Here is a 17,496-nt window from a genome sequence, read left to right as displayed (position 1 = left end):
GCCGGTACTCACTGCGGAGCAGTTTATATGGTGAAGGCAAATGCAGGAATGGATTTGCTGGATGGCTCCCCACCGGTAAGCGAGGGCAAGAGTCACTCCTGAGGGAAGCCCTAAATCCCAATGTGCTTGGTTTACAAGGCGTAATAGAGAGAGACCTAATCTCCTAACATTTAAGTTACCTTTCTAAGCTTGTGGCATTTTGAATACCCTCAAAAGCGGTAAAACTTTATCCTTCAAGGCTGTATTTCATTCTGCTAACAATTCAGTCATTCAAGATCAAATCTTACAAGCCAGGAAGTGTGATCAAGGTAGATATTCTAGATTTTCATCAGCAACCAGGAGAGCGACCACAGAGTAATGACAAAGTTTGCATGGTTCATAAACTGGTTCCAAAAGCAACTACAGAAAAATAAAGTATTGTGACCAAAAGCAGCGTGTTTGGGCCAGTATCTGTTATTTATTGGGCAATTTGCAAAGCACTGTGTAACACATCACGTACATTATCTCACCTGTTTCTCATGTGAGCGTATGAGGTAGATATTGCGTCCACATCTTACAGAGAATACAACAGTGTCAGAAAAATAAGATGCTTGCCCATGATCTCACTCCTAGGGTGACGTCACACCATAATATGCTGTTTTCACGCCACCTGTATCACACGCCAGGACAAGCTGCCACGGATAAAACCTATACCCATGTACGAGAGATCCTCGTTTTCAAAGAGAAAACAGAACCTTTTGTCTTAGAATCATGTAGTACCAATGTCATCACTGCCTGAATAAAGGTGTCTCTAAGTCTTCCAGTTTACAGATTCTGCTAAAATTTCTTTAGAAATGGCATTATCAGTGAGCTGCCCAACAAGTCCCCTAAAACAAAGCACACAATCAAATGAGACTTTATAGTTAGGGTAAATTACACTTTTAGGATTTAGTTTACAGCCATACTCCGCACAGATACGTATAATAACTTTAGGTTCAAGGTCATCACTGTAACAGCAAAAGACAGGAACCCTAATGTTCATCAGTAACAGATTAAGTAAGTTATGGTATATCCATTCACTAGAATCTCATGGAGCCAAAGGAGGGAAACAGGTTCCTTGTTTCTTACATACTGATACGGAATGATCTCCATTTAAAAAACAAAACAGGGGCGCCTGGGTGGCGCAGTCGGTTAAGCGTCCGACTTCAGCCAGGTCACGATCTTGCGGTCTGTGAGTTCGAGCCCCGCGTCGGGCTCTGGGCTGATGGCTCAGAGCCTGGAGCCTGTTTCCGATTCTGTGTCTCCCTCTCTCTCTGCCCCTCCCCCGTTCATGCTCTGTCTCTCTCTGTCCCAAAAATAAATAAACGTTGAAAAAAAAAAAAATTTAAAAAAAAAAATAAAAACAAAACAAAACAAAACAAAATAAAATAACATAAAACAAAATAAAATAAAATAAAATAAAAGGCCAGGGGTGAACTCAATACAGTTTATCATTTGTGTAAACCTCCCCTCCCTCCCCCACCACACACATGTATTTGTTTAGGCAAAGAATCTTCCTCAAAGTATACAGGAAACTTGACAGAGCCTGCCTCCAGGAAGAGGAACTAGTTGCTGATGGACAGGAGTGGGAGAAACTCTTTATTCTGAATCACATTTGTATCTTGACCCATGGGAAAAGTGAAGTATTCAAACATTTTCTTAACCAAAAAAAACGGACTAATTATACATTTGACAAATTACAATGGTGATTTCTTTCTTTTCTTTTTTTTTTTAATTTTTTTTTCAACGTTTATTTATTTTTGAGACAGAGAGAGACAGAGCATGAATGGGGGAAGGTCAGAGAGAGAGGGAGACACAGAATCTGAAACAGGCTCCAGGCTCTGAGCGGTCAGCACAGAGCCCGACGCAGGGCTCGAACTCACGGACCGCGAGATGGTGACCTGAGCCGAAGTCGGACGCTTAACCGACTGAGCCACCCAGGCGCCCCTCTTTTCTTTTTTTAAAGAGCAAGGGAGCAGCAGGCAGGACAGCAAAAGAGAGACTGTCCACCACAAGGCGATGGTGAGGGGCTATAGTCACAGTAGGGCGGAGTAAGGGAGTATGAGGACTGATGGAATTCTCCCTTTTTTGGTGATCCTTAGAACTGCGCCTAGCTGTACGTAGCCCATCGGTCAGTTAGGGCCTATGGCTTAACGAGTCCGTTTGTGTGCTCACTGTGGGCCCTTCTGCCTTGTTCAGGTTTCCACTGCCTGTTGCCGAAAAGCGGCCTCTATGCTCACCCCCCACCCCCATCAATAATGGAAATATTTAGCATTTGGGTGGAGGTCTCATCTTCAGTAGCTTCTCCTTGCTGAATGAGGAGCAGAGAGATGTCTCTATCAATGGGTCAACATACAATGGTGATTTTTTATTGCAGGGAGAAAAACAAAAACAAAAACCCTCAAAGTTTTCTTATGAGAATTACTATAAAGTTACAATGTAAATACATTTTTTTAATGTGAAAAGGCATAATATTTCCTTTACAGACAACTTATCATTTATCTATCATGTAACATCAAATGCACCTATAATCCCTTAAAATAGGAGGATTCTTTTGAGAGAAAAGTGTCGAATCAAAGACATCATTATGGAAAAACATGCATACTTGACTGAATTTCACAGAGGATAAAGGCCATTATTTTACATATTTTTAAACTCCCTAGTTCCTGACAGGGTTCTCAGGATATAGTTTCTCAGTCAATGTAGCAAATCGATTAATGATTAAATTAGCAGCTATAGAGCTGCCTGATAACAGTATACAGTAAGTGGATAATTCAGGAGTAAGTGGCTTCTGGACTTTAATTTTAATTACCGTGAAACAACATAATTTAGTAACAAATGTTTAAACACCCATTATAATTGTTAGACTGTGAAATCTGATCAGCCATACAAAACTCATCAATTTTTCTTTAGAAAACACTAGAAACCCCAAAGAATAAAGGAGAGGTCACGTTTACTAATCAAGCACCGTAATTCCAGTCTCAGGCCGTCCCAAGTGGCTGGAAGGAGGAAGGGAAGGGGGGAGGATGTTGGAAAAGGGTAGTTCTGAATGCGAAGCCTCAACTGTTGCTCTCAGGCAGCATAGGATCTAGCAGAGAGGAAGACTGCTGAGGCTGAAATTTAAAACAAAAGCTTTTTGGTTCAGGTGATAAGGAGGCCTCAAGAAGAGCAGAATCGGCATATCCGGAAAGCAGTGCTGGGTCCGCCTCATGAACTAGGGGGTTTCTTCTTGGCATCCAAGTCCTTTTTAATTTCTTCAAGTTTTTTAGCCAGATTTGGTATCTTTAAAGAGAAAAAAGATGATTATAATTTTGCAGCTACCTAATCGATACTCTTTTACTTCTCTTCCTCCTACAACAAAGGGCTGTTGTTAAGTCTTTATTTTCCTCTGAAAGCGACTTGGCCTCATGGCTGCATAAGAAGGATCTCGAAGCTGTAAACTGAAGTATGTTCCCTCCTCAGAAGCTAAATTCTGACTTCTCCTTTTATATACTCACTGACCACCTCAATCCACTGCCAAATAGAAGTTGTGCATACGAACAATAAAGGTGATATAAATTAATAAAGTTCCTGCCTAGAAAACCATGTAACTCAAGTGAAGGTTGACAAAAAATTCCTTTTGTCACACTAATAGCTTCACCACAGACAAATCAAAAGTTAATATATTTCCCTTCCTTCCCTCTTCCCACTTCTTCCTTCCTTTCCCTCTCTTTAAAACAACCTTTCCAGAGGCCCCATGTATGGGCAGTTTTGTCACCTGCTTTTCCACTTCCCCTTCTATAAAATGAGTCTGATATAACTGAAAAGATGATCCAATTACTCTTAAATTTCCACTCATCACATAATTGTCCACAGAACTATATAAGAAGACTCTAAGTCAGTAGTTAATTATTCTGGGCTAACCAGCACAGCTCAGGATCATAAGACCATCTAAACTGATGAGATTTTGCCCTCTTGTGGTGATACGGAGGACAGATGCTTTTGTGAGGTGTATTTTTCAAACAGCAGAAAATCCTTCTACAAAACTCAGGACATTTTCCCGAGACCTACGGACTTCATTTACGCTGGAAGGCATGCCTGACTTCAACAAAGACAAGTCACTACAAATTACGGGAGGACACAGATATGGTCACTTACGTCATAGTTCTGGGCCAGATACATTCCAACCACGTTGCCAAAAGTAAATCCAAGCTGAAAGAGTAGAACAGGAAGAGTTACACTGGATACGAAGTTCTGTGCCACCTGATACCAAACCAAACTATAAAGACAACAGTCTAAGGAGCTCAGGACAGTTAACGACCCCCGTGTCCAGCCTAGGGCTAGGTAGTGTGAGACTGTTTCCTTCTGTAAAATAACATAGAAATACTCTCCCAAAACGTTAAGGAGCATACAGAAGTGAGAATAAATGGTGGTAGCACTGAGCAAATCTACCCTAGATTCTCCCTGTCCCCTCACAACCTCCATAAACACTTGAATGTCAGTTCTAGAAACCCAAGCCAAAGTGATGACTTTGTTGTTGAAAGCAATTTGTTTTTTGTCTTTCTTTCTTCTTTGGTTTGTTACTTCTTGTTACATTAAATGAAAAATATCTGATTAAAAAAAGTACTCAGCTAAATGGTAGGATCTTAGAAAATGAAGAGATTTTCACAGTTCAATCTCTTCTTATTTCAAGTCGGGGGGGGGGGGACTTATTTCAAGTAGTGAAGGGACTTTTTCAGGGTCATTCACAACAAAGAAACACAGAACAACCTAAATTAGATTCACACTCACAAACAAAGATATATCATGAGAGAACAGCATAGGAAACTCCAACATCCAACTGAGAGCACTCTGCCTGGATGGGACCTAATGGGCAGAGCACTTCCCACCTATGGGGAGCACAGGTCCCCTCCCCAGCTCTTTCTCAGTGAGAAGAGACAGGCATGATTTTAGAGAACTATAAATGTTTAACCCATTGGGTGACTGGTTTCTTCAACAATAACAACAACAAAACCATTTCATGAAAACTTAAAGCACTCCATTGACAACAAAAGAACCAAAGCTCCTTAAACTCTGAGTTCTAATGATGATCTGTAATTCCCTGGGTTTTTTTCCTCCAACAATTAAGCCCCTCCAACGGGACACCTAATTTCTAATTTCATAAATTCAAACTGGCATCTGGCTTTTCTTTTTTTCCCACCATTTTCTATAATCAGTGTTGCTCCTATTCAATACACAGCAGAGGTTAACAGAAAAAGTGTGGCACTTACCACCAGTTCTAAATGGTGTGATCTGACCTTGTCTTCAAGTTAGAGATATATATGGGGAAACAGAATACAGCCTTACTGAGCTTTAAACACCAAAAGCACACTTTAAATTGGTTTGTTGTTAGTTAAATTAAGCATACATGAGGCTATCCAATCTCTAATCATAGACCAATTTTCTAATAATTTGATTAATTAGACACATCTTGTGAAGACATAGTTTTACCAAGGTGGTACCAAGAAGCAAAATGATTTTTTTTCACTTCTGTGCGTTGAAACCAGATAGACAGAGGTTTTCCAAATCCGGAAAGAGTATTAAATTTACTTAGAAGATGAGAAAAAAAATCAAATGAAAATTTTAGCTCTAACACCAAGCAACCAAGCAGAGGAAACATAAAGTTGCAAATTTTCAAGAAAAATAGAGTTCTGATTCTATCACTATCTATCTGTGTATCTTTAGCTGATTTGTTTCCTGATCTATAAAACATGATATTAGCAATGTTCCTTCCAGCTCCAACATTTGAGGATTCCTGGTTCTTACCCTGTGTGTCTCAAAATAAATATGGCATATCTAATGTGGCTTCCTTTTGGCAAGGTCACCAGCCATTAGGCACGTGAAAAAATAGCAGTTATTTTAAAACACAACACAAAACAAAAACTATGGGCTTCTAGACAAGTCATGTCCAATTCCAGTTTCAGAATACTGCCCAGTCTATCACTGGGATGTTGTAAAATTACATACATAAGAGAAATGTCACATAATAAGAGAAATGTTTGAGGGGCGCCTGTGTGTGGCTCAGTCGGTTAAGCATCCAACTTCGGCTCAGGTCACGATCTCGTGGTCCATGAGCTCAAGCCCCGCGTCGGGCTCTGTGCTGACAGCTCAGAGCCTGGAGCCTGCTTCAGATTCTGTGTCTCCCTCTCTCTCTGCCCCTCCCCTGCTCATGCTCTCTCTCTGTCTCTGTCTCTCTCTTTCTCTCTCAAAAATAAATAAGGATTAAAAAACAATTTTTTTAAAAGAAAAGAGAAATGTTGAGGGGAATGCATGAAGCCAGAAAAGCAATTATATGTTCTTCATGGGATGCTCAATAGGCAAGTTTACACAGAAAAAAAATTAATAAGAAATATAAAAACATAGGGGCGCCTGGGTGGCGCAGTCGGTTAAGCGTCCGACTTCAGCCAGGTCACGATCTCGCGGTCCGTGAGTTCGAGCCCCGCGTCAGGCTCTGGGCTGATGGCTCGGAGCCTGGAGCCTGTTTCCGATTCTGTGTCTCCCTCTCTCTCTGACCCTCCCCCGTTCATGCTCTGTCTCTCTCTGTCCCAAAAATAAATAAACGTTGAAAAAAAAAATTTTTAAAAGAAATATAAAAACATAAAATCTCAATCTGAGCAATGGTGACTCATTAATCTGACAAAGTTAGATTGGAGCCAGATTACAGAAGGTCTTGAATGAATCTGGAACCTCTCTGCAGGCCAAGATTGCTTAACTTCATCCAGGCCAAGACCTGGCTGCCTTGCCAGGAGTCCATCCAGATGGCTGTATGCCACCCCCACGGTGCCCCCTCCACATCACTGGTCCCCCATTGTGTTCACTGCAGAGAAGAGAAGGTAGTGCAAGGAAAAGTGACGGCTTCCCAAGCTTGACACTAAATGAATTACTATTACATCCTTTCTGCAATCATCTTGAGACTTTAGGAATATGTAGCTTCTTCCCACAAGCACACTGGAGACAAAAAAAAATGGCAAAACACCAGGGATCTGGGGACAGAGGAGTGACATGAGCGAATTGGTCAAAGGACAAATGGATGGGAGGAAAAGGCTGCAGCAAAGAATCAAGGAGGGAAGTCCAGACCGGCCTGGGTCCCCACACATTAGAGGAGACAGCATGTCCCTGCTCTATAATTACACCTTACACTTAGAACCCACGTCCCTCCACAATCCCTTACCCACAATTCTGAAACTCGAACTCTACTCAAACTGTTTCACTGTAACTCATTTGGCAGCAAAATCACACCTGACCTGAACTGATATGAGACTATTTATAGTCTCTCTATCACATTCAGTGTGGAAACTCACTTTTTGCTACAGAAAAAAGCAATCTTTAAACATAGGATCCTGCCCTACACCCCACTGGAGAACAGGCGTAACAGGAAATATTTTAATGTATGTCATAACAGAGGCTATCCCAGAGTGCTACTGGGCTGTTAAGTAACAAAGTATATGCAGCTTAAACCTTTCTAAAATCTTAAAAACATCTTCCAATACATCTGGTCCCCAAAGGTTTTGATTAAAAGATCAAAGACCCTTACATACTGAATGTACATTCATATTCAGCCCTGTGAAAGGATTATAAAATGTCCCTACACTCTCAAAGAGTTTGTACAATGTATAGGAAGAAAAGCTACATATAAACAAAACAGTTACAAAACAACTGAAGGCAACACCCAGTACAGGACCTTGACTGTAACAGAGGCAGGACAAACCAGAACTGGGTCATGCATTAAGTGGCCAAATGAATGACAGAGAAGTGATTCTTCTAAGAAACTATATCTGAAAGAGATCAAGGTACCTCAACTTGTTATTACAGTCTCTAATTATGCTGAGAAAGTGTTATCTTTTAAACTGGGAAGGGAACTGAATGTGGAGAATCAAGGCATAAAATATGAAGATGTGATACCTAAGAGAAACAGGATTGATTAGAAGATGATCTGAATTTAGAAACAGAAGTTAAGTATGGAGACTTGGGTAGGGCTGGCTGAGGGAACCTCAAGAAACAGGCCAAGGAGTTTAGTTCGCATGCGATCCTGGTGGAACACCAATGGCTACCCTCTACCAGCAGCAACGTGATGAAACCACTGCTTTCAGAAGTATTCAACCAGCAGCTCTACACAAAAAAGGCTGAATAATGAGTAAGTGCAGGTCATGGAAGGCCCAGATTCGTGTGGCAGCAGAGAGGACAGAAGCAAATGTGACTGAATTGTTTTTCTTAAAAATCAATGATGATCCCCCAAACAGGTTCTTAACTACAGAGAACAAAAAGATGGTTACCAGGGAGGAGGTGGGTGGGGGAAATGGGTGAAATAGGTGAAGACTCAGAGTGCACTTATCTTGATGAGCACTGAGTATTGTACAGAATTGCTGAATCACTATATTGTACACTTGAAATATAACACTCTATGTTAACTATACTGGAATTAAAAAATGAATGAAAACTTAAAATAACAATAATAAAATAAAAATCAACGGTAAGCAACAAAACAGAATGGACAGTCCAGGAAAACCTTTTACATTTATGGTCAAGTGATTTTTTTAAAACATATTTTTAATTTTATTTTTTTTTAAGTTTACTTTGAGAGAGACAGAGATAGCGCGAGTTGGGGACGGGCAGAGAAAGGGAGACAGACTCCCAAGCAGGTTTCATGCTGCCAGCGCAGAGCCTGACATGGGGCTTGACCTCACAAAGCCACAAGATCATGACCTGAGCCAAAACCAACAATGGATCACTGAACCACCCAGGCACCAAGTGATTTTTAACACAGGTGCTCATACATTCAATAAACAATGCTAGGACAACGGAATATCTACATGCCAAAGAGTGAATATGGACCCTTACCTTACATCATAAACAAAAACTATCTGAGAAGGGTCAAGATCTAAATGTGAATGCTAGAACCAAAAAACTCTTGTAAGAACACACAGGAACACATCTTCAAGATCTGCATCAGGCGATGGTTTCTTAGATATGACACCAAAAGCAAAAGTGACCAAAAAAAAAAAAAAAAAAGATAAATTGGACTTTATCAAAATTAAAAATGTTTGTGTTTCAAAGAATACCATCACGAAAATGAAAAGACAACCCAATAGAATGGAATAAAATATTTGCAAATCACTTATCAATAAGGGACTTACATCTAGAATATAAGAATCCTGGTGACTAAAAAATAAAAAGACAACCCAACTTAAAAATCAGCAGAGGATTTGACAGTCACTTCTCCAAATCAGATAGATACACATGAACAATGAGCACATGAAAAGATGCTCAGTGTCACTAGTCATCAAGGAAATGCAAATCAAAACCACAATGAGGTGCCACATTGTGCCCACTAGAGGACTTTAGTACAAAAGATGAACAGGTTTTGAAAAGGATGTGGAGAATGTGGAACGTTCATCGACTGCTGATGGGCATGTAAAAGGGTACAGCCACTTTGGAAAACAGTTTAGCAATTCCTCAAGAAGTTGAGCACAGAGTTACTGTATGATGCAGCAATTCTACTTTAGGGTACATATGCAAGAGAAATGAAACATACATCTACACAAAAACCAGCAGACAAATGTTCACAGCAGGATTACTCATAATAGCCAAGTTACAAACAACCGAAGTGCTATAAACGGGTAAAAGGATTAACAAAATGTGGTATATCCATACAATATAGTATTATTCAGCCACAAAAAGGAATGAAGGACTGATTCACACTGCAACATGGATGAACCTTGATATCATTATACTGAGTGAAAGGCAGTCGGAAAAGACCACTTATTATATGACTCCACTTAAAGGAAATGTCCAGAATAGGCAAATCCATAAAAACACAAAATAAACTAGTGGTTGTCCAGGGCTGTGGAAGAGAAGAATGAGAAATGAATGCTAATGAGTATGCAGTTTCTTTTTGGTACAATGAAATACTAGATACAAAATTAGATAGCCGCGATGGCAGCACAACTCTATGAACATACAAAAAAACAAAAAACCAAAACAACAAAAACCAAACCAAAACAAAACAAACCACTGAATTCGGGGTGCCTAGGTGGCTCAGTCGAATGAGTGTCTGACCTGGGCTCAGGTCATGATCTCCCGGTTCGTGAGTTCGAGCCCCACATCAGGCTCGTCAGCCTGTCAGCCTGTCAGGGCAGAGCCCACTTTGGATCCTCTGTTCCCCCTCTCTCTGCCCCTCCCCGGCTTGCGCTCTCCCAAAAATAAATAAATATTTTAAAAAATATATTAAACGTCAGTAAGATGTGGTAAAATATCAGCCACATGGGATAAAACAGGAAATCAAAGACAACTTCAAGGTTTCCGGACTGGACAAATGTTTAAAAAGAATGGAAACGTTACAGTGAAAAAAAATGAGGACCACTGCCATCACCTGGTGGCTCTGTATATGAACACCACAGCAAATCAACTCTTTTTTTATGTAAGGACACATAAGCAGGTTAGTCACAAGGGTGCATCAACATCAAGAAGCACGAAGTCTTCAAAACAAGTAAGCAAACTCCAAAGCAATCTGACTCTTATCATTTGCTGCTCAACCCCTTCCCCGATCAGAAAGTTATGTCTGTCAGCACATAAAGCTACAGTTTTGACCTGAGAATGGCACCTGGCAGTAACCCAGACTGAACACTACCCAACAAGTCTGAAGGAGGACTCATCAAATCACATTTTCAAACCCAAGTTATGACACAGAATCTGAACCATCTCGTATTTACTGACAAGGGTTTCAGAAACCTAAAAGTAATCTCATTAAAAATAAATAATAATAGAAATAATCTCATTTTATTTAGCAAATATAGCTACAACTAGCATTCAAAAGGATACCCAAAAATATTTTATGGTCTCAGATGATAAAAGCTACACACTGACAATAAAAGCAAAAGTATACATTATCTAGCATTAATAAAAGATATGCTGATAATTTTCTCAGTTTAAATTATTTTTTACACATTTGTTTAATGTTTTTTTTACTTATTTTTGAGAGAGAGAGTACACATGAGCAGTGAAGGAGCAGAGAAAGAGGGGGGGACAGAGGATCCAAAGCGGGCTCCAGGCTCTGAGCTGTCAGTACAGAGCGCTATGCGGGCTCGAATTCACGAACCAGGAGATCATGACCTGAGCCGAAGCCAGACGTCCAACCGACTGACCCACCCAGGTGCCCCAATTTCTCAGTTTAATCTACACACCTAGAGAACCTGTCTGAAGACTGCTCCATTTCAAGGAGGCAAGAAAAAAATCCACCTTTTTGTACCTTAGTCTTTAAACATTTAAGACTTGTTGTGGAGAAATTATCAACTGTGTTTCAAAACTGCTTCAAGTAATAATAAAACCCACATTCTATATTCATTAAAACAAAACTCTGCTGAGGATATAACCTATGGCTTTTCTACTACAACCACAGAGAAGTGCATTTTTTAAGATGTAAGCTAGATTTTATACTCAATAATTTTCCTTAGAGAAAGAAGGGGCGGGGCGGGGGGTCGCGGGGGCGGGGGGTGAGGGTGGGGGGCGGCTGTTAATTCTTCAATTGAGCCAGTAAATTAAATTGGGACATTCATGAAAAAGTTAGCTGTAACATTCTGGAAAGAGGTCTATCAGGTAGAACCAGTCTTCCTGTTCTCAAAGAAGCTGATTCAAATATTCAAGTATCTTATGAATATCTGAGAGAAGTCATCAGGCAGAAGAGGAATATCTAATTAAATAAATGAAATAAAATAGTATTGCCTAAGTGCCATGTGCTTGGGAAATCTAAATATAAGGTATGCTGCTTCTTCCCCTGGAATTGATGGTCTACTCTAGAAAGATAAGACTAAAACGCATGAAGGTGCAGTGAACAAAACAGAGCGCATCACCAAATGATGGTCTGAATGGGCCACATAGTTTAAGTGCTTCCTATTAGAAATCTAATGTCATCTGTATGAACACATTAAAGGAGAAAAATCACTTGATCACCATATGGGTAAACAGCATGACAAAATTCAATAGACAATCATAATAAAAACTCTTAAACTAGAAATAGAAGAGAATTTCGTTAATCTGTAAGGAAATATCAGAAACACATCATACTAAAACCTCAGAAGCATTTTCACTAAAAGCAGAAAAAAAAAACTAGGATATCCACTCTCACTACTACTGGAAGTCCTAACTTGATTTACGGAAAAAAATTGGAAAAGAGCACAAAATTGTCCTTGTTGCCTTCAATGGAGGTAAGACTGCCTTCACAGTATGGCATTCACTGATTCACTTCCAAGTGAATGTACAAACTATGGGAGTTAAAAGACAAGGAAGACTGCTAGATACAAAAATCAATACACCAGGGGCACCTGGGTGGCTTAGTTGGTAAGGCGTCAGACTCCTGATCTCGGCTCAGGTCATGATCTCACGGTTCACAGGATCGAGCCCTACGTCAAGCTCTGCGCTGACAGCGTGGAGCCTGTTTGGGATTCTCTCTCTCTCTCTCTCTCTCTCTCTCTCTCTCTCTCTCTCAATAAATAAACAAACATTTAAAAAAATCAATACACCCAAATTAGCATTTCTATACATCAGCAATGAATCTGGAAATGTAATTTTAAAAAGGATGCCACTCAGAACAACTGAAAAGTACCTGGAAATACACATATAAAAAACAAGGTACAAGACTATTATTGAGAAGATAATAAAACACTGATGAAAGGCATACAAAGATGTAAATTAATGGGGAGATGGATCCTAACAGTGTCAACATTTCAGGAGCTTAAGGTAATAAAGAAAGCTCATGGAAAAAGATGGGAATTGAGCCATTAAGAGTTGTTGGGGAAGGGGGAGGCAAAAAAGAGGACAAAGGGAAAACCGTATGGGAAGGTCTGATAGCAGGAAGGTCCATAGGTTGGTCCAGATCAGTAAGATAGTCTATTCAATCAAAAGCAAAGGAGATATGTTGAAGGGCAATAGGAAGGGAAAATGGGGTCAGATTAGCAAATCTTGAAAATCAAGTGCAAGTGGTTACTCTTTGATATGGAGGGACATAAAGACCATTGACAGTTTCTGAGCACGTGGAGAAGACAAGACTGGAGGATTACTCAGGCAGCTGCAAGGGCGGACAGAACACCAAGGGCATCAAAGGAAACGTAGAAGTAGAGGAGGCAGCCTTACTTTTCTAAGGCTGATCAGACTGGATGGAGGGGCCAAGTTTCAAAACCAACCAACCAACCAACCCCAAACTAGACTATTCAGGGAAGGCTAACCAGCATGAACCTGAAATCATACAAAATGGATGGAAGAATCAGAGATGTTTAGTCTAAAGACAAGACTGATGGGGGTCAGGGGATAGAGAAAGGTACCAAGGTAATGCTGTTCTGATATGTGAAGTGTTGTCATGTGAGTTAGAACTGCTCTTTAACACCAAGAATAGTGTAAGATGGTGACCAAAAATGACAGATCCTCTGAGGAAGTAGTGAGCCTATTCTATTCATTAATTTTTTAAGTTTATTTATTTATTTTGAGATAGAGCACAAGCAGGTAAGGGGCAGAGAGAAGGGGAGATAGAACGCTTAACCAACTGAGCCACCCAGGTGCTGCATAGTGAGCCTATTTTAACGGGAGGTGACAAAACATACACCAGACACCCCGTTAGTAGTGGAGACCAAGTGTCAGCATGTTAAACCACATAACCTACAATCACTCTTCCAACTCAAAACCTACATTCCTACACCAACTAGGCTGGTGTAACTAGTGCAAAGGCAGAGTAAAAAAGACCTACTCTACGAACTTGTCACTGGGGAACATAAAGATGGAACTTTTGTAAGGTGAGTAATGAAGACCCAATGGCCTAAAACAATAGCTAATGTTTACTGAGTGCTTATTGTGTGCAAGGCAGCATTCTCTTTTTCATGAATTAGCTCATGCTCCTCACAGACTTATAAAGCAGGTACTATTACTGCCCAGTTTATTCTGGGGAAACTGAGGCACAGAGCAGTTAAGGAACTCACCCAAGGCTACACAGGGACATTTATGTGCTAGGCATAACTGATAAGGATATGGAGAATGAAGGAGAGAAACAAATCAAAGATTATGTCAGCGTTTCAAATTTGAGAAAGGGCTGGAGAAGAGAAAGAAGTCAGGTGTGGGGCATGGTTCGCAGGGTGGGGGATGGAAGAGGCAACGGGTCCAGATGTGTTGGACCTGAGATAGAGGGTAGGGCAAGAGATGCTGAGCAGACAGTTGATGACAGTGAACTGGAGCTCAGAGAAAGGGACGCAAGGTAGTCCGAGAAGCAGCAAAAAGGAAAGGTGATGTATGACAAGGAACACACTCCCTGAGGGTGGGTGTGAAGAGAAGAGCAGAGTCAGGGACTGAGCCTTGAGAAACACCTAGAAACCAAAAGACGGGAAAAGCAGCCAGTGCCAGCAGGCGAGATTAGATAGGACCATTTCCCGGCTGCTGCCCCAAGATACTGTTCCCCTCAGCCCTGGGAGGGGCCAGCACCAGAGTCAGTCGCCTTCACTCTGTGCAGGCTCTTCCCCAAAAATAAAGCCGCGTGTGTTCTAGTGTTAAAGAACGTCGGACAAGGAAGGATCCAAAAGCCAAGAGATGGGGGATTGAGGAGGAGGTGATTAAGAAGAGCACCAAGGGCTGCCACTTCGAAGGTAACAAGGGCAATCCATGACCCCGGGAAGAGCACCGCAGGCAGGGCACGCAGGCCTCCCTCAGAAGTTTCCTTACAACAACTGTGGCTGAACCTACCGCGCTCAAGGAAGCTACTGCGTTAAAGGGAAAAGAGGCAGCAGGACCACGGGAACAAGTTTTGAGTATGGATGATCGGCGAGTGTTTTAATCCACGGAGGAATGGACAACGAAAGGAATATAAAAGCAACACAATCGGGTGCAGTGGTTTTCAACTGGTGTTCCAGGAAGTGACAACTGTAGGAAACGTCTTGGAGGGTTCCAGAATGTGCAATGACCATGCACAGGTTTAACTTTGTATCCATTTCATTACTTCCAAAACTCTTCCCATCACCTACCTTTCTGAGGGTAAACGAGTCCCCATTTTTAGGACCAGTTCCAGCGAGAAACTGAATAAATCTGAGTCCTTATTAAGTGTCGGTTAACACACCTTCATGTGTTAACTCATTTTTAATCCTCACAACAAAGCCATGAGGTAGGTTCCCATTTTCATATGGAGAAACTGAAGCACAGACAATTTAAATAACATACCCAAGTTCCCATAGCTTAAAAACGATGGAGCTAGGTAGGGTTCGAGACCAGGTGTCTGACTGCTTAAGCACCAGGACAAGATGGCTGGTCACAGGTTAAAAGCTCGAGGACAATTTAGGGATCACCTGCTTCAACCCACTGTTGTTGTTGTCATTTTAAGTAGGCTTCACATCCAGTGTGGAGCCCAACACGGGGCTTGAACACATAACCCTGAGATCAAGACCTGAGCTGAGATTAAGAGACCAACACTCGACTGACTGAGCCACCCAGGCACCCCTCAACCCATTTTATAAATAAAATGGCTAAAAGCAAGAGAAAGACTTGCCCAAGTTCAGAGACTTAGTGAATCATTCGACAGAGGTAAAATCAAGGTGAAAAGTAATACTATCCACGTCTTTCAAAAGATGCGATGAGGAGATGGGAGAACAAGGGGGCAAGAGAGCATCCGCATTCCAGTTACTTCCGAGCTAGGAATTTAACGGACGGATGCAGCATCTCTCCTTGAATGCTGAGAATTCTGAATCCTCAAATCAGATACATGCATATTTATACACAGCAAAAGTCTATTCCAAAACCAAATAAATTCACTCTGCAAAAGCACTTATGAAGTATAATGGAATCAGTAAGCTACAGCTGTAGAAGTCTCAATGCTATCATCTTACATTTTGGGGCTGATACTGTTTTTGTTTTTGTTTTAAATGTTTATTTATTTTTGAAAGAGAGAGACAGAGCATGATCAGGGGAGGGGCAGAGAGAGAGGGAGACACAGAATCTGAAGCAGGCTCCAGGCTCTGAGCTGTCAGCACCAGAGCCCGATTCGGGGCTCGAACTTGTGAACCGTGAGATCATGACATGAACGGGAAATTGGATGCTTACCCGACTGGGCCACCCAGGCGCCACTGATACTGTTTTTAACCTTTGTGTTTCCTACAACTAAATGACAGTAATTATTTCTATTGCCCCCTAAACTAACACCTAGTTAGGACACTGGAGAAACTTCCAGAGGCAAAGGGTACAGCCCTGTCCTAGTTGGGCAGTTTATATCAAGGATACCTCTTTTCCACCTAGAGATTTTAAAAACCAATTACCATCTAAGAAAGACAGAAAGACAGAAAGACAGAAAGACAGAAAGACAGAAAGACAGAAAGAAAGAAAGAAAGAAAGAAAGAAAGAAAGAAAGAAAACCCAAACAAGGCACTTTTTTATTCCTTTTAATAAAGAATACAGCATGTGGGAAAGCATCTTCTCACCAGGGCACCGAACGTGTCCACCAGGAAGACAATGGAACACCTGCTTCTTGTCAGAATCAGAGGTTGAAAGCATCAAGTGTGGAAGGCTCAAAAACTTGGAAGAGAGACTTTCACTTGGAAATGTTTGGCGAGACGTCCTGAAACCTTCACCGGGCAATCTTTGAAATACACTCAGCGTCGCCAGAAAACCAGTTTTCCACCGAAATAAAGAGCCAGGAGGTAGAATTTATTTGCTCATAGTAACACTCATTTTCCCCCCAAAATGAGCACTTTGGAAGAGTTGCTTGCACACCGGGGTCTGACTCAGGCCAGCAACCAGCCATCCTCCAAGTCTGGAAGCTCTAAAAGGCCTGACAAAGTCCCCTCCCCCCCAGCCCCCAAGCCTCTAACTCCGACCTTGTGTTTCTGCGCCTCGTGGGGTGGTTTACTAATTTAGAGTTTATTCCTGGCCCTCCCCGCCCTCTTCCGTTCTCAAAAACCCAACCAGCAGGGCTCTCCGGCAGGGATTGGGGTGCGGGGGGCGGGGGGGCAGAAGAGGGGAGGCCGCGAAGTCATTAAGGACCCCAGAAGCTTTAACACCACGATTACACAATCCGCCGGGACGGCCCAGAAGTGGCTCTGAAAATGCCTGCTGACGCCTCCAAGTTCTGGCGTGACTTGAATGACTGCAGAACAAGTACGGCAAAGGGATGGGCGCCCGGCAGAAACAAAAACCCGCAGCCCATCCCGACAGGCGACGAGCGGGCGCTGCGGGGACGCGGACCCACGCGCACACCCCTACAGCCCCGCAGCCCGGCCCCGGAGCCCTCGAGGGCCCCGAAGCCACCCCGGGCCCCTGCGGGGCAGCTCCACTCACCAGAAACTGGAGCATGGTGTCCGCGAGGAAGGAGCGAAGGGCGGCTGCTGCTCGGTGGGCCCGTCCGAGCCTGCCTCCGGGGCGGAGGGCGGAACCCGCCGTGGGCTTCCGGGTCACGCCCGGCCCCGCCCGCGCCTCCCGCCTCGCCTCGCCCCGCCCCGCCCCGCC

General features: G+C 42.2%; 1 protein-coding gene across 1 annotated transcript; it reads right to left on the bottom strand.

Moving 5' to 3' along the window:
* Positions 1 to 2,365: 2,365 nt before the first annotated feature.
* STMP1 (short transmembrane mitochondrial protein 1) lies at positions 2,366 to 17,434 on the bottom strand. The gene is made up of 3 exons (XM_047096216.1): positions 17,329 to 17,434; positions 4,156 to 4,209; positions 2,366 to 3,300 (listed from the first exon to the last, which is right to left on the bottom strand). The coding sequence occupies exons 1-3, from the start codon at positions 17,341 to 17,343 to the stop codon at positions 3,226 to 3,228; spliced, it is 144 nt and encodes a 47-aa protein (XP_046952172.1). The 5' UTR covers positions 17,344 to 17,434; the 3' UTR covers positions 2,366 to 3,225.
* Positions 17,435 to 17,496: the final 62 nt, after the last annotated feature.

The sequence above is a fragment of the Lynx rufus genome, unplaced genomic scaffold, assembly GCF_022079265.1.
Source record: "Lynx rufus isolate CCGP_SWC_20201006 ecotype Redwood Valley unplaced genomic scaffold, mLynRuf1.p SCAF_4, whole genome shotgun sequence".
NCBI classification, from domain to species: Eukaryota; Metazoa; Chordata; class Mammalia; order Carnivora; family Felidae; genus Lynx; species Lynx rufus.
Note: the sequence above shows the minus strand (reverse complement) of the source record. Positions and strands in the feature narration are given on the sequence as shown.

Excerpts from the sequence above, each read along its gene's own strand:
- STMP1 (XM_047096216.1), bottom strand. Across the intron at positions 3,301-4,155 it reads ATCTGGCCCAGAACTATGAC|ATACCAAATCTGGCTAAAAA; the intron begins GTAAGTGACCAT and ends TTCTCTTTAAAG.